At 40.3% G+C, this 23,294-nt stretch overlaps 1 protein-coding gene across 1 annotated transcript; it reads right to left on the bottom strand.

Moving 5' to 3' along the window:
• Positions 1-702: 702 nt before the first annotated feature.
• LOC120020230 (zinc finger and SCAN domain-containing protein 2-like) lies at positions 703-14,417 on the bottom strand. Its single transcript, XM_038963758.1, has 4 exons — positions 14,082-14,417; positions 2,823-2,944; positions 2,549-2,663; positions 703-2,347 (listed from the first exon to the last, which is right to left on the bottom strand). Exons 1-4 carry the CDS (start codon positions 14,275-14,277, stop codon positions 1,293-1,295), a joined length of 1,488 nt encoding a protein of 495 aa, XP_038819686.1. The 5' UTR covers positions 14,278-14,417; the 3' UTR covers positions 703-1,292.
• Between the last annotated feature and the right edge of the window lie 8,877 nt (positions 14,418-23,294).

Raw genomic sequence — 23,294 nt, 5'->3', positions numbered from 1 at the left:
TCAGATTGGTTGTTGATCATTGCTAGACAACCATTTTCAGGTCTTGGTATTGATTTTCATGTACATTTAAGTCAAAACTATAACTCGGGTACTCAGGAACATTCACTGGCTTCTTGGTAAGCACTTACTTTAGTGCCTTGTTACAAACAGGATGCATGTTTTGGAACATTGTTTATCTGTACAGGCTTCCTTTTTATCCCACTGTCAATTAGGTTAGTATTGTGGAATAACTACAATGTTGTTGATCCATCTTCAGTTCTCTCTTATCACAGCCATTTTAAAGTCACCATTGGCCTCATGGTGAAATCCCTGAGCGGTTTCCTTCCTCTGCAGCAACTAAGTCAGGAAGGACGCCTGTATCTTTGTTGTGACTCGGGTGTATTGGTACACCATCCAAAGTGGAATTAATAACTTCACCAGGCTCAAAATAATATTCAATGTCTGCTTTGTTTTACCCATCTACCAATAGGTGCCCTTCTCTGCAAGGCATTAGAAAACCTCCCTGGTCTGTTGTTCAATCTGTTTTTGAAATTCACTGCTCGACTGTACCCCACACAAAACTGTATCTGTGGGGTACAGAGATGAGGTAGTCATTAAAAAAACAATGTTAAACACTTATTGCACACAGTCCATGCAACTTAAGAAAATGTTTACTCCTGAACTTATTTAGGCTTGCCCTAACAAAGGGGTTGAATACTTACTGACTCAAGACATTTCAGCTTTTCATTTTTAATTAATTTCTATACATTTCTAAATATAAGATTCCACTTTGACATTAAGGGGTATTATGTGAAAAGCAAGTGACAACAAATATTAATTTAATCAATTTTAAATTCAAGCTGTAAAAAGTCAAGGGGTATGAATACTTTCTGAAGGCACTGTACATGTAACATGTACGCTGTTAAACTGAAACATTTTATTACCTTGCAATAACTTTCAAAAAATATAATTCAAGAAATAAAGTTTAGTTATTAACCTGACTTGATACGAGACTGTACCTTGTAGCAAGAAATTGTTCCAGATAGACAAACACTAACTAGACAACACATACTAAATGGCTACTATATGTTTTCTTTATCTAAATGCGCAGGATCGACTATTTCTAGAAATACATTTGATTAAATAACATTTGACTGATTAAGTTGTAAATAGGTTGTTCAAATGAAACTGTGGAGCTGTCAGTCAAACATGAAATTGATTTGTGAAATGGTTTAGGAGGAAAAGCGTGTCAGTCTCAAAACACCTGCTGTACCACATTTTCACAGAAAGTGTTAGACAAGCTATGCTATGTTTTATTTGTTCCATCTCGTCTGAGACAACATTAAACTTGTGTGTGGATCCCCAGGGTATGCGGGTACCCCATATTGAGACACCGGACGCTCTCCTATGTGAGTTCTCTGATGTGACGTCATACTGGAGCGCTGGGTGAAGCATTTCCCACACTGTGTGCACTTGTAGGGCTTCTCCCCGCTGTGGACCACAGCATGTCTGATCAGGTTGTACTGCTTGGGGAAACTCCTGCCACACTGTTCGCAGGTGTACGGTTTCTCTCCGGTGGTGCCGCCCGACCTCCACTGAGTCCTCATTCTCTTCACCATGTTAAAACTACTGCGACTCAGGCTGTATCCAGAGAAGGTGGAGGTGGTGGCCATGTTTGACCCTGTCATGCACTCACTCATTCTCACTGTTGCTTCTGAAGCCCTGTGCTGATGCTGCCTTGGCTGTAGATCTAAACTATTTCCGTCATTATTTGAGCTCAGTGTCTCGCTGCTCTGTCCTTCTGGCATCTGTTGTCTAGTCTCATCAGCCAATGTCCTGACATGTCTTTTCATGTGTGCTGCTGCACTGAGCATGTCAGCATGTGGTTTCCCTATAGAGTGAAGTGATGGCCCTCCATCATCTGTCATAGTAGGAAGGGATGGAAGCCCACTATGACTATGAGATGGAAAAATTGAGATATTCTGAGAGTACTCCTCTATGGCATGAAAGGAGAAATCTGGGTGGCCGTCAGTGTCTCTGCCTGGATCCACAGAGGTCCACAGCTGCCCATCAGTCTCATCCATGACAAACTGGTCAGGTCCTGCCAGGGCTGTGGTCTGATCCAGCTCCTCCTTTTTCTCATCCTTCACCATCACTAGCTCTTGTGAGTCCTCATCCTCGGCTGGCTGGTGCTGCTCTGTGCTACACACCTCTGTAGACGCGAGCCGGGGTGTGTCTGGTTCCTCTGGACCATCAGAATTGGGGCAATGTTCCACCGAGTCTTCAGGAGATATGTTGGGTTGTGGGATGAAGTCCTCAAAGTGCCGTTGCTCAAAGGATGGTGGTTGCCCAGGCTTGGAACCAGACTCTAAAGATTTGGGATAAACATGAAAGAAACATTATAAAAGATCCTTAACAGTTGCAAAACATGGGTGCTTTAGAATTGACTGTGTGTGTACGTGTACTCCATATGCCAGAACATAAAACACCAATGAAGCAACTTGGAACGTGTATACCACCACACCCACACTTTCACAGACAGAGCAGTATCACTTATGGTCGCACCCACCCTCTCCAGTGATCCTGAGCTCTTCCTGAGGGTCAGTCTTCCATACATCCTCTGCTGTCTCCTCATCTTTGATCAGTATGGGTTCAGTCTCTGCTCTCTGCTCCACATCTGTAGGCTGTAACAGGGGACTGAGGTTATCACTCTGGGACACACCATATTTAACACTTCTCATATCCATGAATCCCACAAAAGCTCTAAATTCTCCTGATATTCCAATAACAGAATTGATCCAAGAGGTCAGGTCTTTGTAATTGTAAAAGGTGATGTATCACACCTGGGGTTGAGAGTCCTCTTCAACAGCCATCTCTCCATCTCTCCACTGTGATTTACTCTTCTGCTTGTTCAAAACAATCTTGACTGGATATGAAGATCTCTCTGATGCCATGGGGTAAAGAACTGCAAAATAATTGTATTCAGTCAAATATTATGGCTATTCGCACACACTTGGGTTTTGTATGTGCAATGAATTTATCATTAATAATTGCCAGAAGATTCCGACCCTACGTTACGCTCGTTTACACCGAGCTGCACTGGGGTCAGACAGCATGACTGTGTAGATCAAGACACTGCGGTGCCAGTATGAGATATGGCTCAGAAAACATACCTCAATCCAGGAATGAGAAATGAGTTTAGGGCTGACCCCATTTATTAAACTGGTCGATTGTTTGGTCGACAGGCTGCTGTTCGACTGAGACTTCTTTAGTCGAACGGTAGCAAAAAATAATAATAATCATGGTTTACAAGACACCGGTCTGATTTGTGCCTGTCTGAGTGGACTGATCCATTGTGGAGGCCGTGGGTTGGCACAGTCCATCACCCTAAGACGTGCTACTGAAATTGTATATGGTTATATTACATAAGAACAATGGTGCAACAGTAATAAAAATAATATTGGTTTATAACAAAACACGCTTTCTCCCACGTTGGAGAGGTCCCTGTCCGCGGTTCTGAATCAGTGCGCTGTTTAATTGCAGCCTTTTCCTAGACCATGTTGCTATAGCAAAGTTAGCCAGCATATTGGTGTTGAGAACAATGTGGCGGAGGCAGCAGTGGAGTTAGGAGATGAGAAAACAGCCCTCACCTCAATTGTCTAAGAAAAGTGAGGAGAGAGGAAACCAACTTAAAATTATGGCTTGGCGATATGGCCAAAATATCATAACACAGCATTTTATTTTTTATTAGGCCAAAGTATCATATCATATTTTTTTTTTTTTTTACAGTATGATGGTATATTTTTGAAAAATAAAAGTAAAAAATTTGCTTCATGAGTAGTGTGTGACCGACCCTAGGTTTGAAACACATACATTCTAAGTGATTTCAATAGTTTTTTCTCTTTTCTGATTGATTTATGCGGTTCAAATCAGCTTCAACCAAAAATAATTTTTCTGCATTTTCATACATTTCTGTATTCCTGCACTCATGAGATCATTTCCGCACTGCATGATATGGGCAAACAATCTAGGCCATATTTTTAACCAAATGTTGCAATTGCGATTTAGAGCAAAACACTTGGGTGAACTGTTGGAATCATGGAAATATAATGATAATTCAAATTCTATAGTTAGAATAGAATAGTGGGCAATCTGGAATACAGTGTTTGACATGACAACAAATAAATGCCAGGGAGGAGTTATTGTGGAGTGCTAAAAAGTATTTCGTAGGGGACCCTATAATCTTTGGCTACATTGAATGTTCTCTTAGCTACTTCTTGTAGCTAACATTATTGCTTCACGTATTCCTGTTTGATTTAGAAGATACTGTTGCACAAAGAAAGAAAAAACGTGAAATAAAAAACAAAACATGCAGATGTACAGTGTTTCATAATTTTTTACATTGTAGAATAATAGTGAAGACATCAAAATTATGAAATAACACATGAAAAAAAGTGTTAAATGAAAACAAAAAGTGTTAAATGAAAATATATTTCATATGAGATTCTTCAAAGTAGCCACTCTTTGCCTTGACAGCTTTGCACACTCTTGGAATTCTCTCAACTACCTTCATGGAATGCTTTTCCAACAGTCTTGAAGGAGTTCCCATATGCTGAGCACTTGCTGGCTGCTTTCCCTTCACTCTGCGGTACAACTCATCCCAAACCATCTCTATTGGGTTGAGGTCGGGTGAATGTGGAGGCCAGGTCATCTGATGCAGCACTCCATCCCTCTCCTTCTTGGTCAAATAGCCCTTACACAGCCTGGATGTGTGTTGGTTCACTGTCCTGTTTGCGCATAGTGGGACTGGCGTATCGCTGCAGAATGCTGTGGTAGCCATGCTGGTTAAGTGTGCCTTGAATTCTAAATAAATCACTGACATTGTCACCAGCAAAGCACCCCCACACCTCCTCCATGCTTCACGGAGGGAACCACACATGCAGAGATCAGCCGTTCACCTACTCTGTGTCTCAAAGACACAGCGGTTGGAACCAAAAATCTCAAATTTGGACTCATCAGACCAAAAGACAGATTTCCACAGGGTCTAACGTCCATTGCTCATGTTTCTTGGCCCAAGCAAGTCTCTTCTTATTGGTGTCCTCTCAACATTTGATGTTGAGATGTTACTTGAACTCTGAGGCATTTATTTGGCCTGCAATCTGAGGTGCAGATAATTGCCCATTTCTGAGGCTGGTAACTCAGATGAACTTATTATCTGCAGCAGATGTAACTATGGGTCTTCCATTCTTGTGGTGGTCCTCGTGAGAGCCAGTTTCATCATGGTGCTTGATGGTTTTTGCAATTGCACTTGAAGTAACTTTCAAAGTTCTTGAAATTTTTCACATTGACTGACCCTCATGTCTTAACCTCTTTGGGCTGCAGGGGCAGTATTGAGTAGCCTGGATAAAAGGTGCCCATTTCAAACGGCCTCGTACTCAATTCTTGCTCGTACAATATGCATATTATTATTACTATTGGATAGAAAACACTCTCTAGTTTCTAAAACCGTTTGAATTATATCTGTGAGTAAAACAGAACTCATTTTGCAGCAAACTTCCTGACAGGAAGTGGAAAATCTGAAATCGATGCTCTGTTCTAGGGCCTGCCTATAAATGTCCTTGATATTTATTAGTATACATGCACTTCATACGTCTTCCACTAGATGTCGACAGGCAGTGAGAGAAGAAATGGAGTGTATAACTTGATCTGGGGTCGAATAAAAGCTCTTTGTATGACGTGTCACCAGTTTCCTGTTTTCTGGAGCGCGCGAGAAGGGACCTGGTATTGCCTTCTGAAAAGCTGTCGTTATAGACGACTAATATCTCCGGCTTTGATTTTATTTGATACATGTGACAATATCATCGTAAAGTATGTTTTTTCAATATAGTTTTATTAGATTATTGAAATTTTTTCGGGACGTTAGGCGTGTTGCTTTGTCTGCGTTTGTTCACGAAGGAGAGCTTCGCGCCACTTTGCTAGCTTTCCGTGCTAATTGACTGGAGAAGAGGACATTCTAAATCCAAACAACGATTGTTCTGGACAAAGGACCCCTTGTACAACATTCTGATGGAAGATCATCAAAAGTAGGACCCATTTTATGATGCTATTTCATATCTGTCGAACATGTTGTACTAGTAGTTTGCGCCCAGATTTTGGGCACTCTCTCGCTATAACTAAGCTGGATGTCTTAATGAAGTTATTTTTAGAATTCTAACACGGCGATTGCATTAAGAACTAGTGTATCTATCATTTCCTATACAACATGTATTTTTTAGTAATGTTTATGTATAGTTATTTGGTCAGAATAGTTGAGTGTCATAAAAATATCCGCACATTCTGGGAAAAAGATGCTACGTTAGCACAATGTATAACCACTGATTTCAGCTCTAAATATACACATTTTCGAACAAAACATAAGTGTATGTATAACCTGATGTTACAGGACTGTCATCTGATGAAGCTTATCAAGGTTAGTCAAAAATTATATATCTTTTGCTGGTTTGTTACGATCGCTAACTTTTGCTGCTGGTAAATGGCTTGTGTTTCTGGCTATTGTGGTAAGCTAATATAATTCTATATTGTGTTTTCGCTGTAAAACACTTAAGAAATCAGAAATATTGGCTGGAATCACAAGATGCCTGTCTTTCATTTGCTGTACACCATGTATTTTTCAGAAATGTTTTATGATGAGTATTTAGGTATTTGACGTTGGTGTCTGTAATTACTCTGGCTACTTCGGTGCTATTTCTGACGGTAGCTGTGATGGTAGCTGCAATGTAAAACTGATTTATAGCTCAAATATGCACATTTTTCGAACAAAACATAGATTTATTGAATAACATGTTATAAGACTGTCATCTGATGAAGTTGTTTCTTGGTTAGTTTGGTTGGTTCTTGGTTAGTTAGGTTGGTTTTGTGCATGCTACCTGTGCTGTGAAAAATGTCTGTCCTTCTTTGTATTTGGTGGTGAGCTAACATAAATATACGTGGTGTTTTCGCTGTAAAACATTTTTTTTAAATCGGACATGTTGGCTGGATTCACAAGATGTTTATCTTTCATATGCTGTATTGGACTTGTTAATGTGTGAAAGTTAAATATTTCAAAAAAATATATTTTGAATTTCGCGCCCTGCACTTGAAGTGGCTGTTGTCATATTGTGCCCGGCTTCGGGCTTGCAGCCCAAAGAAGTTAAAGTAGTGATGGACTGTCGTTTCTCTTTGCTTATTTGAGCTTTTCCTGACATAATATGGACTTGGTCTTTTACCAAATAGGGCTATCTTCTGTATACCCCCTCCCACCAGGTCACAACACAACTGATTGGCTTTTAACAAGGCACACCTGTTAATTGAAATGCATTCCAGGTGACTACCTCATGAAGCTGGTTAAGAGAATGCCAAATGTGTGCAAAGCTGTCATCAAGGCAAAGGGTGGCTACTTTGAAGAATCTCAAATATATTTTGATTTATTTAACACTTTTTTGGTTACTACATGATTCCATATGTGGTATTTCATAGTTTTGATGTCTTTACTATTATTGTACAATGTAGAAAATAAAAAACTCTGGAATGAGTAAGTGTCCAAACTTTTGACTAGTACTGTAAGTCTACTACACCATCACTGGTATTATCAGGCTGTATAGCTAGTTACGTTTGCTCTGACTCAGTACATTTATTAGCTAGCTAGCGATTAGCATTAGCTTTAGGCCCAACTTTCTAAGAAAAGTCAAATTAGCTGTTTGCAGATGTAAGAAACACAAACTAATAGTGCAATTATAGAACGTTGGTGGATTTATATTAAGAAGCAAAGTGAAAACAGCATTGTCATCACGTGCTGCAGAGACTGAACACATGTGTCTGGTGTCTGGTGGTAGAGAAACAAATGCGCTCCTTGAGTGACAGGGGGCGGGGCTACGTCTGTGTGAAAAGCGGCATGGCGAGAGATTACTCAAGTAGCAAAGTAAACTATAAAAATGGACGTTACACACGGTGTACCACATTTAACAAACACCGTTATAGAAGGTAAAGCAAAAACCTAAAATCGGTCCGTGCATCAATACTGGTATATCATAAAATACGGTATACCGTCCAGCCCTAACTTAATTAGGTCTATAATCAACAGCCCAACTGTTAAATGTGCATGGCTTAATAAATCCTCACTTTACAGTGCCTTTGGAAAGTATTTTTGCCCCTTTACATTTTCCACAATTTGTTACGTTATAGCCTTAATCTAAAATTGATTAAATTAATGTTTTTCCACTCCCGAGTGGCGCAGCGGTCTAAGGCACTGCATCTCAGTGCAAGAGGCGTCACTACATTCCCTGGTTCGAATCCAGGCTGTATCACATCCGACCGTGATTGGGTGTCCCATAGAGCGGCGCACAATTGGCTCAGCATCGTCCGGGTTTGGCCAGGGTAGGCCGTCATTGTAAATAATATTTTTCTCTTAACCGACTTACCTAGTTAAATAAAAAGGTTAAATAATACATCTTCACACAATACTCCATAATGACAAAACAATAACAGGTTTTTAGGCATTTTCACAAATGTATTAAAAACAGATGCCTTATTGACATAGCAAAGGGTCTGAATACCTATGAGACTCAAAACTGAGCTCAGGTACATCCTGTTTCCATTGATCATCGTTGACTTGGAGTCCACCTGTGGTAAATTCAATTGATTGGACATGATTTGGAAAGGCACACCTGTCTATATAAAAGGTCCCATAGGTTACAGTGCATGTCAAAGTAAAATACAAGCCGTGAGGTCAAAAGATTTGTCCGTAGAACTTCGAGACAGATGTGTTGACGGTCCCCAAGAAGTGGCCCCTCCATCATTCTTAAATGGAAGAAGTTTGGAACCACCAAGACTTCCTAGAGCTGGCCGCCTGGCCAAACTGAGCAATCGGGGGACATGGGCATTGGTCAGAGAGGTGACCAAGAACCCGATGGTCATTCAGCCAGCTCCAGTTATTCTTGGAAATGGGAGAACCTTCCAGAAGGACAACCATATTTGCAGCGCTCCACCAATCAAGCCTTTACGGTAGTGGTCAGACGGAAGCCATTCTTCAGTTAGAGGCATGACCGCCTGCTTGGAGTTTCCCAAAAGGCACCTAAAGACTCTCAGACCATGAGAAACTGCATTATCTGGTTTGATGAAACCAAGATTGAACTCTTTCGCCTGAATGCCAAACGTCACGTTTGGAGGACACCTGGCACCATCTCTACAGTGAAGCATGGTGGTGGCAGCATCTTGCTGTGGGGATGTTTTTCAGTGGCAGGGACTGAGGGAAAGCTGAACGGAGGAAAGTAGAGGGATCCTTGACAAAAACCTGCTCCAGGGCGCTCAGGACCTCAGACTGGGGCGACGGTTCACCTTCCAACAGGACAAGAACCTTAAGCGGACAAGTCTCAATGTCCTTCAGTGACCCAGCCAGAGCCCAGACTTGAACCCAATCGAAAATCTCCGGAGAGACATTAAAATAGCTGTGCAGCAACGCTCCCCATCCAACCTGACAGCGCTTGAAAGGATCTGCAGAGAAATGCGAGAAACGACCCAAATACAGGTGTGCCAAGCTTGTAGCGTCATACCCAAGACTCGAGGCTGTAATCGCTTCAAGGTACTGAGTAAAGGGTCTGAATACATATGTAAATGTATTATAAATAAATAAATCACATTAGCAAAATTCCGAAACCTGTTTTTGCTTTGTCATTATGGGGTAGTGTGTAGATTGAGGGGAAGAAAACTATTTAATTCATTTTAGAATAAGGCTAATATCTACAGAAATAAGACTGCGCCTGCTTGTGTTGTTGCCTGTGAGTTTGTTTAATAGCCTACTGATTCCGTGAGCACCAAGCCTCACTACCACATGTCAGATAAACAGTTTCACAAATTCGGCTGTTTTTAATATTTGCTATGCTGTAAAGGCTTTAGAATTTTTCATTAGAACATTAGCCGGTATTACTTACTTAGTGTTTACACTGTTCCAAATGGTCAGAAATGTGTATTTATAATAAACCCTCTTTCTTTATCTCATTGTTTATTACTACTATCATTAAGTAGTGCCATTAGTAGGCTTAGTATATAAGCCTTGTATAACCACCAAGCTGTAGGCCTAAGAGTGCATCCTGTTAAGTCCTAATACTAATTTAGGCCTATATCAATACTTACATAGGCTACTGTATCAATCAATTTGTCCATGTCATCACACAGATTTACAAGTCATTCATTAGTTGAAATTTTTGTTTTAAAATAAAATCGACCCTTGAATAATAAACCGTTCCATGTCTACAATTGCATGTGACTGTTTTTAGTCTTTGTTACAGCAAAGGGCCAACAATGGTTACTCTGGTACGCTTAATTTATTTAGTATTGTTCCAAATGGTCAATTATATTTTAATCTAACAGCACCCGTTTGGCACATAATATGCACGCAGAGCTTGCTCCTTACCTTTTTCTTGATCTCCAGTATTTTCCACTAGTCATTTATTTCACAAATGACTTAGCTACACTTTACCTCCTGAGCAACCAAACATTCCCCAATTGAGTTTCACACCATCTGCATCCATTTTTATGTTAAGTATCAGTGTCGGAGTTTTATAACCAATTTACTGATATAATTATGATATGCTGTTGGTCAGGCCCTATTGGTCAAGTGCATGTGATGCATACCTGTGTCACGTAAAGAGAACAAGGGTTGAGGGAATAGGGGTTGTTTCTCCTAAACAAATGCCAGATTTTTTTTAACACAGCACCTGGCATAATTAAATCAATTAGTCAGACCCCATCTAGTCGTTTGTCTTAAATATTTCGTCAAACAGCGCTCTTAAAGCATCAAGTTCAGTGCATTTACAGTTGAAGTCAGAAGTTTACATACACCTTAGCCAAATACATTTAAACTCAGTATTTCACAATTCCTGACATTTAATCCTAGTAAAAACTTTATTTTAAGAATGTGAAATGTCAGAATAATAGTAGAGGGAATGATTTATTTATTTCATCACATTCCCAGTGGGTCAGAAGTTTACATACACTCAATTAGTATTTGGTAGCATAGCCTTTAAATTGTTTAACTTGGGTCAAACATTTCAGGTAGCCTTCCACAAGCTTCCCACAATCAGTTGGGTGAATTTTGGCCCATTCCTCCTGACAGAGCTGGTGTAACTGAGTCAGGTTTGTAGGCCTCCTTGCTCGCACACGCCTTTTCAGTTCTGCCCACAAATTTTCTATGGGATCGAGGTCAGGGCTTTGTGATGGCCACTCCAATACCTTGAATTATGTTCTTAAGCCATTTTGCAACAAATTTGGAAGTATGCTTGGGGTAATTGTCCATTTGGAAGACCCATTTGCAACCAAGCTTTAACTTCCTGACTGATGTCTTGAGATGTTGCTTCAATATATCCACATAATTTTCCTTCCTCATGAGGCCATTTACTTTGTGAAGTGCACCAGTCCCTCCTGCAGCAAAGCACCCCCACAACATGATGCTGCCACCCTGTGCTTCACGGTTGGGATGCTGTTCTTCGGCTTGCAAGCCTCCCCCTTTTTCCTCCAAACATAACGATGGTCATTATGGCCAATCAGTTCTAGTTTTATTTCATCAGACCAGAGGACATTTCACCAAAATGTACGATCTTTGTGCAGTTGCAAACCGTAGTCTGCCTTTTTTTAATGGCAGTTTTGGAGCAGTGGCTTCTTCCTTGCTTTCAGGTTATGTCGATATAGGACTCGTTTTACTGTCGATATAGATACTTTTGTGCCCGTTTCCTCCAGCATCTTCACAAGGTTCTTTGCTGTTCTGGGATTCATTTTCACACCAAAATACCTTCATCTCTAGGAGACGGAACGCGTCTCCTTCCCGAGCGGTATGACGGCTGCGTGGTCCCATGGTGTTTATACTTGCGTATTATTGTTTGTACAGATGAACGTGTTACCTTCAGGCATTTGGAAATTGCTCCCAAGGATGAACCAGACTTGTTCTGATTTCTTTTGATTTTCCCATGATGTCAAGCAAAGAGTTAAGGTAGGTCTTGAAATACATCCACAGCTACACCTCCAATTGACTCAGGCTAATTGACATCATTTATCAGAAGCTTCTAAAGGCATGACAATTTTCTGGAATTTTCCAAGCTATTTAAAGGCATGTTAACTTCTGACCCACTGGAATTGTGATACAGTGAAATAAATAATCTTTCTGTAAACAATTGTTGGAAAAATTACTTGTTTCATACTTTGTGCGTATGTCCTAACCGACTTGTCAAAACTATAGTTTGTTAACAAGAAATTTGTGGAGTGGTTGAAAAACGAGTTAATGACTCCAACCTAAGTGTAAGTAAACTTCTGACTTCAACTGTAGTTTACTTTACTAAAACACAGGATGTCTAAATATGGCAAAATACACATTTAAAATGACCAATTAATTATTGTACTTCAGAGGAGCATCTAGTTTTGGGATTGTTTGATTAAGTGATAATGCACCAGAAGCTGGTCTTTGGAGGAGAAATTGGTATGGGTGTTAGGCCAGAGATGAAGTCTATGGCCACCAATAATCTTCCAAACACAAACACCATTTGGAGTACAACGCATTTCTCATCCCTGGATTTACATGTTTTCCGAGCACTGGCGCCAAAGTGTCTTGCTCTACACAGACATGCTGTCCAACCCCAGTGCAGCACAGTGTAAACAAGGGTAATGGTAGGGTTGCAATCTTCTGTCAACACGAATATAGGCATGCTTCCCAACAAACAGTTCGGTAGAGTTCGTACATCTTATGACATTGACTTTGTTAGTTTTGCACTTCGATTAAGTTTTTTCCGGCTGTTCGGGCGCACATTTTTTTCCGGAGGCAAGCCGAAGTTCGGAGGCGAAGTCTACGCCCCTTCGTCGTTGATTAGTCAACTGTAGGGATTCGTCAAAGTATGTCATTCAACGACAGACGACTCGATTTCATGTCTTTTCGGGGTCTTTTACTTAAGGAATTCTTATCACTTTACAAGATCCCTGTAACACAAAGATTTTGCACTTTTTTTTAGATGCCATTCCCTCAGGTGTTGCTTTATTATTCAGGAACATGTCAAGACCTGACCCTCAGAGTCTACCTTCCATTAACCCTGTTGACTCATCAGTAGGAAAGATTTGTTTCTCTTTTGGTCCATTCAACAACAGAGCAATACGAACCTTGTTTCAGCAAAATGTTGTATCTATACCTTATGTCATGCCTTATTGGAATGGATTTATTGATATCTGTTGAAAACAGTTTGGATGTTGCCACACACATACCTACTTAACAAAATTAAGGAAGTTTCCTTTAGAATTATTCATAAATATTATCCTGCCAACCACTATATGAAGAAGATTAAGAAAAAACACCCAGAAACGGTGTTACATCTTTTTCGGCAATGTATTCATGTAAGAAAACTGTGGCAAGACATCAGTAGATTTAATTGAACACATTTATGAAAATTTTACACTATTGTGGAGAGATGTACTGCTTGGATATTTTACCTACAAGAGAAATAAGTTGAAACAATTTTATGTAACTCATTTCATTCTTTTGGCCAAATTTTATATTCACAAATGCAAATTTACAAACATCTTCTTACCTTACAAAAAGAAATAGAACTGTATTTTAAGACCATTAAATACTCTGCTAACAAAAAAGCTGTTACACATAATTCTATGCATGTCCCTTAAGGTCCTTGTGTAATGTGATATTGTAACCCCTAGCCCAATTGTCCTTTGTATATTATGTATATATACACTTGTGTTCCAACATGTACTTCCTGTATTGATTTGATGTTAATCAAATAACTCGATTTCATGTACATTTTTTTCATCGAAAAATACTGCAAACCTCTTAGATGTAAAATTATGCGACTGAGAACTTGGGCAAAAACGTCAATATTAATGACATTTCTTGAGTTCTTAGATTCATTCAGACTATTTTGAGGAAGTGTATACTGGCTACGGCGTACAAAATGGACAAACAGTACTATTGCCACTTCTTGTTTTTCAAGCGAAGGTCTTAAGGGAATACGCGATTACACTCGTTCGGTTCGACTAGCCGAGTTTTCGAACTGAAGCATAAATTTATCATACACATCTACCTTTTTTCCTGAATTGTCCTCGTGTCTTCTTCAGCTCGCTCTCCATCATTTGACACTTCCTTTTCAGTACATCAATATCTCGCTGGCTTTGGGTAATTTCCAAACGTATAACTGCACAGCTATCATCAACCCGTTTGTTAATTTCTGCTACAGCTGCTTTAGCCAAAACCTCCATAATGGATACCAACTGCGCCATGTTGTCCAGCCCAAATTACAGTTTTGTATTCTGTGTGAAGAAAAGTATAGAATTTCGAAGCGAATGTGCACTAAACAATCCGTAGATATTTATAACTGGCAACAACGTAAGTGGCAACGTTATATGCGTCCGCAATTGCACTTCCTTTCAACGCCTGACGTACTTCTTCGATGGGGTTTAACGGTGGTTGGCATTCAATGTTAATGTTGCATTACCGCCACCAGTTGGACGGGGTATTGAATAAGATACTAAAAAAACATTGCGGTGAAGGTGGAAAACGACATACAAATGAACTAGTTCATACAGATTCTAGATATTTAACGCTAAATTACCAAACCCAGGGCATACCTGGCTAGCACATTTAAAATAATTGGAATTCACCACTTATGAGGATCAATTAGACGGTCTCACAGACACTTTTCAGAATGAGGTCCTTCTTCCAATAGGGTTTCACCAGGTACCGTGCTTCACACAGAACCTACAGTCACCCTGGCCCCTCACCCCTGCAGACCGCACCAATCCCCACTGTGATCAATTCAGTGTCAGGACAGCTCTAGGTCACCCGCAACCGACCAATAATATGTGTCTTTGAGTCGACTAACTCTCAGATCATCCTCCACTGACTTGGCCCTGTTTACGCCTCCAAGGTACCACCCTCACACAGGAATACACACTCAGAGCCTACGTAACAGAGGCTTTTCAAAAAACTTGACTTTGCGTGTTTCGCTCACCTCTATTTAAAAAAAACTAAGTTAGAGATGTGGTATCCACTCGGCTCGCTGCCTCTCAGATCAAAGGTGGGTCCATCTGCTTCATTCCCGAAGTGAGGTCTCCCTGAGATCCCAAGTTTGAGGGATCCCTCATGCACGATTTACCCAGGTTGTCAGGAGCGGTCACCAAGTGAAGATCCACATCACCATCCCCAAATGTGGTGGTTAATTTATCAAATGAGGAGAGACAAACTTATCACACAAGTCAGAGTTATACTTAAACTAAATCTTTAATCACTATTAAGGGAGCAGAATACAATGCACACATATAAAGTGAATCGATTGAGTGCTCTATGATAATGATGGCTGGTCGACAAATCACGCGCAGATGATTCGTTGAGAGCCCAGAGACAAAAGTACAAAGGTATTTTATAGCCAAGATTCACCCCTTTCAACCTATATGACGAACAGATGTATAGGATGGGTCACAAGGTTAAGATTTGTATGAAAGATACTTATAATTCACAGCACAGTATCTGCTGTGTCAACAGTTATCTTTCATTGTACAGACCAGGGGTCATCTCTCCCTGGTACTATATAGAACAGAAACATTAACTCATGATCTGGAATGTGACCTCTAGGTTTTATCACCCAAAAGACAGCATAAATCTCCTGTCAGTGTTATCTCCCAGAGGCCCATCCTCATTAGAACAAACACAGATGAGCGTTCTAACAACCCTTTATTCTGTTGAATAAAACAACCATTTGATGCAATAATAGCATTATAACATAATCTTGCAATTTTCCACCATAGGATATTATTTAATGAAGCTGCCAGTTGAGGACTTGTGAGGCGTCTGTTTCTCAAACTAGAGACTCTAATGTAACCTGAACACCATTGAACACCTTTGGGATGAATTAGAACGCCAACTGCGAGCCAGGCCTAATCACCCATTATCATTGCCTGACCTCACTAATGCTCCTAAGGCTGAATGGAAGCAAGTCCCCGCAGCAACGCTCCAACATCTTCCCGGAAGAGTGGAGGCTGTTATATCAGCAAAGGGGGGACCAACTCCATATTAATGCCCATGATTTTGGAATGAGATGTTCGACGAGCAGGTGTCCACATACACCACCAAAAGTATCTCAGAACTTCTTTCTCTCTGTGACCCAAAGCGCAGCCTTAGATCCTCAGACAAAGCACTGATGACCATTCCAAAGTCTAGGTTGAAAACTAAAGGAGGCTTGGCATTTGCCATTAGGGCCCCTAGACTTTGTAATGGCATGCCAGAGGAGATAAGGCGTACAGAATCAGTGACTCCTGAAAACGCACTTCTATAGAATTGCTTTAAATGCTTTATTTTCTGCTTTGCCTATGTATCTTTGTAACGTGTGTTGTCATGTCTCTGTATTATTGTAATATGCTTTTAAAAATGCGATTTTTTGTTGTTGCTGTAAATCACATAAATTAAGTTTATTATTACATTGAAAACATTTTGCTTTGCTCAACAGTCAGAAGTCTCTGCTGAGAGGGCCATGCAGAAGAAAGAATGGCTGAAGAACAATGTTTGACCCCTCAATCAAGTCGCAGAGTACAGTGGCAAGAAAAAGTATGTGAACCCTTTGGAATTACCTGCATAAGTCATTTAGGCAGGTTACCTTAGTGTCCTTGGGCACAGGGACTATGGTGGTCTGCTTGAAACATGTTGGTATTACACTCAGACAGGGAGAGGTTGAAAATGTCAGTGAAGACACTAGCCAGTTGATCAGCGCATGCTCGGAGTACACGTCCTGGTAATCAGTGAAGACGCAGCCTTGTGAATGTTGATCTGTTTAAAGGTCTTACTCACATCGGCTGCGGAGAGCGTGATCACACAGTTGTCCGGAACAGCTGATGCTCTCAAGCATGCCTCAGTGTAGCTTGCCTCGAAGCGAACATAGAAGTTATTTAGCTCGTCTGGTAGGCTTGTGTCACTGGGCAGATCTCGCTGTGCTTCCCTTTGTAGTCTGTAATGGTTTGCAGGCCCTGCCACAACCGACAAGCACCGGAGCCAGTGTAGTATGATTCGATCTTAGTCCTGTATTGACGCTTTGCCTGTTTGATGGTTCGTCGGAGGCCATAGCGGGATTTCTTATAAGCTTCCGGGTTAGAGTCCCGCTCCTTGAAAGCGGCAGCTCCCTTTACTCAAAGTACTGAGTAAAGGGTCTGAATACTGATGTAAATGTAATATATTTTTTGAAATTAGCAAAAATGTCTAAACCTGTTTTTGCTTTGTCACCAGGCGACCAAAAGACCTTAACTTTTGTCCTCATTCTTGGCAACAATTGTGTCTACTCTCAGGCCTTCACCATAATGAATGGAGAGGCTCTAGAGAACAGGACCTTGCTTGGGGCAGTTGATGTCTGTTTCAAATATTTTCATCTGTTTGACATTAACTACCCCCAAGCAATGTTCCCCTGCATGGAAATTCTCACAATCCGTTGCGTACCAGCTATCTGGCACAGAGTCCCCTGCAGTTAGGTTTCTGAGAACACACATTTCTTCACAAGTGCTGTAGAAATATAAGGGAGTTGTGATATTATTTTACTACAATTGTAGTACTACTAATCCATTGGTGTTTGGACATCAGCTGTTGTAGTCTTCAGATAGACAATAACTTCTTGTCTGGCATGTGTCATACATTATCAGATGCTTTTAGACTTTTACTTGTAATTATCTGGCAAAGTATCTTTACTTTTACTCAATTCGTGTACTTTTTTCAAATTATTAATTGTGCATTTAAAAGGTTTAAGATGTTGGCTATTTTGGTTCCATTAAGTTCAACATCTTTTTACAGTGCATTCATTTGGAATGCATTGGACATGCCAGATCAACCATGAACCTGAGCTGAGTGGCCTAGCACACAGCGTTCTTAACATTACAGGATGAAATTGTTTCAATAGTTTTTTATATTGCGTACAAGCTATGATTATGAAACAATGTGTAGGATTTTAACTTAGAGGCTACTGGGTTGAAGCAGGGTTATCAATGGTGAGATTTTATAACACTTTATGTAAAATTATGTATTGTTCCTTTTAGGGGGCGGGGGGGTTGCTGTTTAAGTGAGAAGAGCATTTTGCACCTGCGCCTGAAAAATCTAATGATCCTGTTCTATGTTGTCTAAATAATTTTTGGGCTATACATCAATTCTGTCAATAAACATCAATAAATGTTTTTCAATTTACCGACCGCTTCTCATCATTGATTGACCAAATAGGATATGTTGACAATGGTCTGTGTGGTAACATTTACCATTGATTGCTATTGTTTAGAAGCAGTTTGTTTTTTAAATCAGAATTATCGATCTTGTAACACAGAAAATATAAAAAAATAACCCAGTGCTTGGTGGAAAAATACATGAATAACAATAACCCAGCAAAAGAGTCAAAAGCAACCCACTGCTGGGTCAAAATAACCAATGTTCGGGTCAATCAAATAACACAACGTGTTGGGACATTTACATAACCCAACAGTGCTGGGTCAAAATAACCCAGTGTTGGGTATGTATTATAGTGACCCAGGGCTGGGTTACAGGAATTACCCAAATTGGTTCATTTTTGACCCAGCTATTATTTGTGTACATGCATTATTTGGCTTACAGTAGATTGATGCATGTTGCATAAAATTACTATTGGAGTAATTGCCATGATGTTTAGATCAAATGCAACGGTTCCCCCCAAAAAACACACAAAAAAACAAATTGCCAGCAGTAGGCCTACCATGTAAGAGGAAGACATGCTTCTTTTGAACCTAAAATGAAGAAAATCAAATAAATTGTATGAGTACTCACTAAAAACAAATGGGTTAAAAATAACACAACTATGGATCACTAATAGGCATTGGGATATTTCAACATAATGCTTTGAGTTACATTTTTTTTTACTCCCAATAGCTGGTTTATAATAACCTATTGATAATATTATTTGTTTTAATTGTATTTACTTTATTAATTATTGTCATAATAATAATACAAAAATCCATTGTTACACTTAATCCTCTGTCATTCATAACATACACATTCAGATACTAAATGACAGTGCTTTGCAAAAAATGCACAAAAAAAAGCAAACAAATAAATTACATTTCATATTCATTTTTGTAGATTTAAATAATAGTATTTAATTTCTGCCACTCAAGTCTCTCACCTATTCATAAATCGATGGGGCATTAATAACATATACCAGTTAAATTACTGTGTACTACGAAACGAATGTAAAGGCAGCCTAATCTATAGTTTGCTGGTCATCTATGCTGGTCATCTATGAACATTGGAACATCTTGGCCATGTTCTGTTATAATCTCCACCCGGCACAGCCAGAAGAGGACTGGCCACCCCTCATAGCCTGGTTCCTCTCTAGGTTTCTTCCCAGGTTTAGGCCTTTCTAGGGAGTTTTTCCTATCCACCGTGCTTCTACACCTGCATTTCTTGCTGTTTGGGGTTTAGGCTGGGTTTCTGTACAGCACTTTGATATATCAGTTGATGTAAGAAGGGCTATATAAATACATTTTATTTGATTAGGCTACCTAATTTCTAAATAGGACTCAAAGCCCTATTCGGAAAGTATTCAGACCCCTTGACTTTTCCACATTTATTACAGCCGTATTATAAAATTGATTAAATAGTCCCCCCCCCCCCCCCCATCTACACATCCATAATGACAAAACAAAAACAGGTTTAGAATTATAATTTTTTTAACCCCTATCCCCCCCCAAAAAAGTATAACATTTACATAAGTATTCAAACCCTTTGTTTACTCAGTACTTTGTTGAAGCACCTTTGGCAGCGATTCAAGTCCAGGCCCTGGCTGGGCCACTCAAGGACATTCAGAAACTTATCCCGAAGCCACTCGTGCGTTGTCTTGGCTGTGTGCTTATGGTCATTGTCCTGTTGGAAGGTGAACCTTAGCCGCAGTCTAAGGTCCTGAGCAGGTTTTCATCAAGGATCTCTCTGTACTTTGCGCCTTTCATTTTTCCCTTGATCCTGACTAGTCTCCCAGTCCCTGCCGCTGAAAACATTCCCACAGCATGATGCTATCACCACCATTCTTCACCGAAGGGATGGTGCCAGGCAAACTCGAAACGGTCTGTCATGCGCCTTTTACTGAGGAGTGGCTTCCGTCTGGCCACTCTACCATAAAGGCCTGATTGGTGGAGTGCTGCAGAGATGGTTATCCTTCTGGAAAGTTCTCCCATCTCCCCAGAGAAACTCTAGAGCTCTGCCAGAGTGACCATCGGGTTCTTGGTCACCTCCCTGACCAAGGCCGTTTTCCGCCAATTGCTCAGTTTGGCTGGGCGGCCAGCTCTAGGAAGAGTCTTGGTGGTTCCAAACTTCTTCCATTTAAGAATGATGGAGGCCACTGTGTTCTTAGGGACCTTCAATGCTGGGGCAGCAGGTAGCCTAGTGGTTAGAGCGTTGAACTAGTAACTGAAAGGTTGCAGGATTGAATCCCCGAGCTGACAAAGTAAAAAATATGTTGTTCTGTCCCTGAACAAGGCAGTTAACCCACTGTTCCTAGGCCCTCATTGAAAATAAGAATTTGTTCTTAACTGACATGCCTAGTTAATAATAAAATCAATTAAAAAATACTGCAGAAATGTATTGGTACCCATCCTCAGATCTGTGCCTCGACACTATCTTATCTCGAACCTCTACAGACAATTCCTTCGACCTCATGGCTTGGTTTTTGCTCTGACATGCACTGTCAACTGTGGGACCTTATATAGACAGGTGTGTGCCTTTACAAATCATGTCCAATCAATTGAATTTACCACAGTTGGACTACAATCAAGTTGTAGAAACATCTCAAGGATAACCAATGGAAACAGGTTGCACCTGAGCTCAATTTCAAGTCTCATAGCAAAAGGTCTGAATACTTATGTAAATAAGGTATCCATTTATTTTTTAAATAAATTTGCAAACATTTCTAAAAACCTGTTTTCGCTTTGTCATTGTTGGGTATTGTGTGTAAATTGACAAGACAAAAAAATGTATAATCCATTTTAGAATAAGGCTGTAACGTAACAAATGTGGAAAAAGGTAAGGTGTGTGAATACTTTCCGAATGCACTGTGTCTACACAGTAATGGTGGCCGGCTGCAAATCATTTTTTAGAGGTGATATGCCTATTTTAGCTAAATCTACAAATTAAATTGATTTTTACTCTTCCAATAATAAACATAAAAAGCATAATGTACACAGACTTCATGTAGCCTAGATGTTTGTAAAGGCATTCATGGTGAGATCTTTAATAATAAATGTACACAAACTGACACATGACGTACAAATGTGATGTGTAGGCCAACAAGACGTGAACACTACGTCTCTATGACTTGTGCGTGTCACATGACGTGAATGCTCTCCATTGACAGTCCATGTTGTAGCAACCACAGGAATGGAAAGTAAAATCAGAGGATAGATGTTGTAGTGGCAGCTGTAGAAGTACTTGTGTGTACAAGATTTTACTGCAGAAGAGTTACAACATGTTTTGAACGATAGTGTCCAGTCCTCCCAGGCTGCTGGCCTGGAGTTTGATAAGATACGGGCAAAGTGGTGGAACAGTGGTGAGGTTTTAATGGGTGTATGGTTAGTTGGTAGGGATTTTTTCTCTCACAAAGTGTAACCTAATGAATTCAAACTACAGAAGAGTAGGCTGATACGCAGCCAATACAGTAGGTTTGCGGACCGCCATAATACCAAAGTAGAAGACAGTCCATTCCATGTTAATTCATGACGGTATCTTCTGGCGATAGGAAGACATTAGGTGACAGGTATCAGTAGCTTCATTCGGCTTAATTTACAGTGCCTTGCAAAAGTATTCATCCCCCTTGGCGTTGTTCCTATTTTGTTGCATTACAACCTGTAATTTAAATGGATGTTTTATTTGGATTTCATGTAATTGACAAACACAAAATAGTTCAAATTGGTGAAGTGAAATTTAAAAAGATTACTTATTAAAAAAAAATGAAAACGGAAAAGTGGTGCCTGCATATGTATTCACACCCTTTGCTTTGAAGCGCCTACATAAGATCTGGTGCAACCAATTACCCTCTGTAGTCACATAATTAGTTAAATAAAGTCCACCTGTGTGCATTCTAAGTGTCACATGATCTCAGTGTATATATACAGCTGTTCTGAAAGGCCCCAGAGTCTGCAACATCACTAAGCAAGGGGCACCACCAAGCAAGCGGCACCATGAAGACCAAGGAGCTCTCCAAACAGGTCAGAGACAAAGTTGTGGAGAAGTACAGATCAGGGTTGGGTTATAAAACAATATCTGAAACTTTGAACATCCCACGGAGCACCATTAAATAAAAAAAATTAAATGGAAAGAATATGGCATCACAACAAACCTGCCAAGAGAGGGCTGCCCACCAAAACTCACAGACCAGGCAAGGAGGGCATTGATCAGAGAGGCAACAAAGAGACCAAAGATAATCCTGAAGGAGCTGCAAAGCTCCACAGCAGAGATTGGAGTATCTGTCCATTGGACCACTTTAAGCTGTACACTCCAGAGCTGGGCTTTACGGAAGAGTGGGCAGAAAAAAAGCCATTGCATAAAGAAAAAAACAAGCAAACATGTTTGGTGTTCTCCAAAAGGCATGTGGGAGACTCCCCAACCATATGGAAGAAGGTACTCTGGTCAGATGAGACAAAAATGTAGCTTTTTGGAGAACACAAGGGAATGCTATGCCTGGCACAAACCCAACACCTCTCATCACCCCAAGAACACCATCCCCACAGTGAAGCATGGTGGTGGCAGCATCATGAAGGTGGAATGTTTTTCATCGGCAGGGACTGGGAAACTGGTCAGAATTGAAGGAATGATGGATGGTGCTAAATACAGGGAAATTATTGAGGGAAACCTGTTTCAGTCTTCCAGAGATTTGAGACTGGGACGGAGGTTCACCTTCCAGCGGGACAATGACACTAAGCATTCTGCTAAAGCAACACTAGTGTGGTTTAAGGGGAAACATTGAAATGTCTTGGAATGGCCTAGTCAAAGCCCAGACCTCAATTCAATTGAGAATCTAGGGTATGATTTAAAGATTGCTGTACACCAGCAGAACCCACCCAACTTGAAGGAGCTGGAGCAGTTTTGCCTTGAAGAATGGGCAAAAATCCCAGTGGCTAGATGTGCCAAATTTATAGAGACATACCCCAAGAGACTTGCAGCTGTAATTGCTGCAAAGGGTGGCTCTACAAAGTATTGACTTTGGGGGGTGAATAGTTATGCATACTCAAGTTCTGTTTTTTTGTCGTATTTCTTG

Source organism: Salvelinus namaycush, chromosome 25 (genome assembly GCF_016432855.1).
Source record: "Salvelinus namaycush isolate Seneca chromosome 25, SaNama_1.0, whole genome shotgun sequence".
Taxonomy (NCBI): Eukaryota; Metazoa; Chordata; class Actinopteri; order Salmoniformes; family Salmonidae; genus Salvelinus; species Salvelinus namaycush.
The sequence above is the reverse complement of the archived record's forward strand: the minus strand, read 5'-3'. Positions and strand labels throughout refer to the sequence as shown.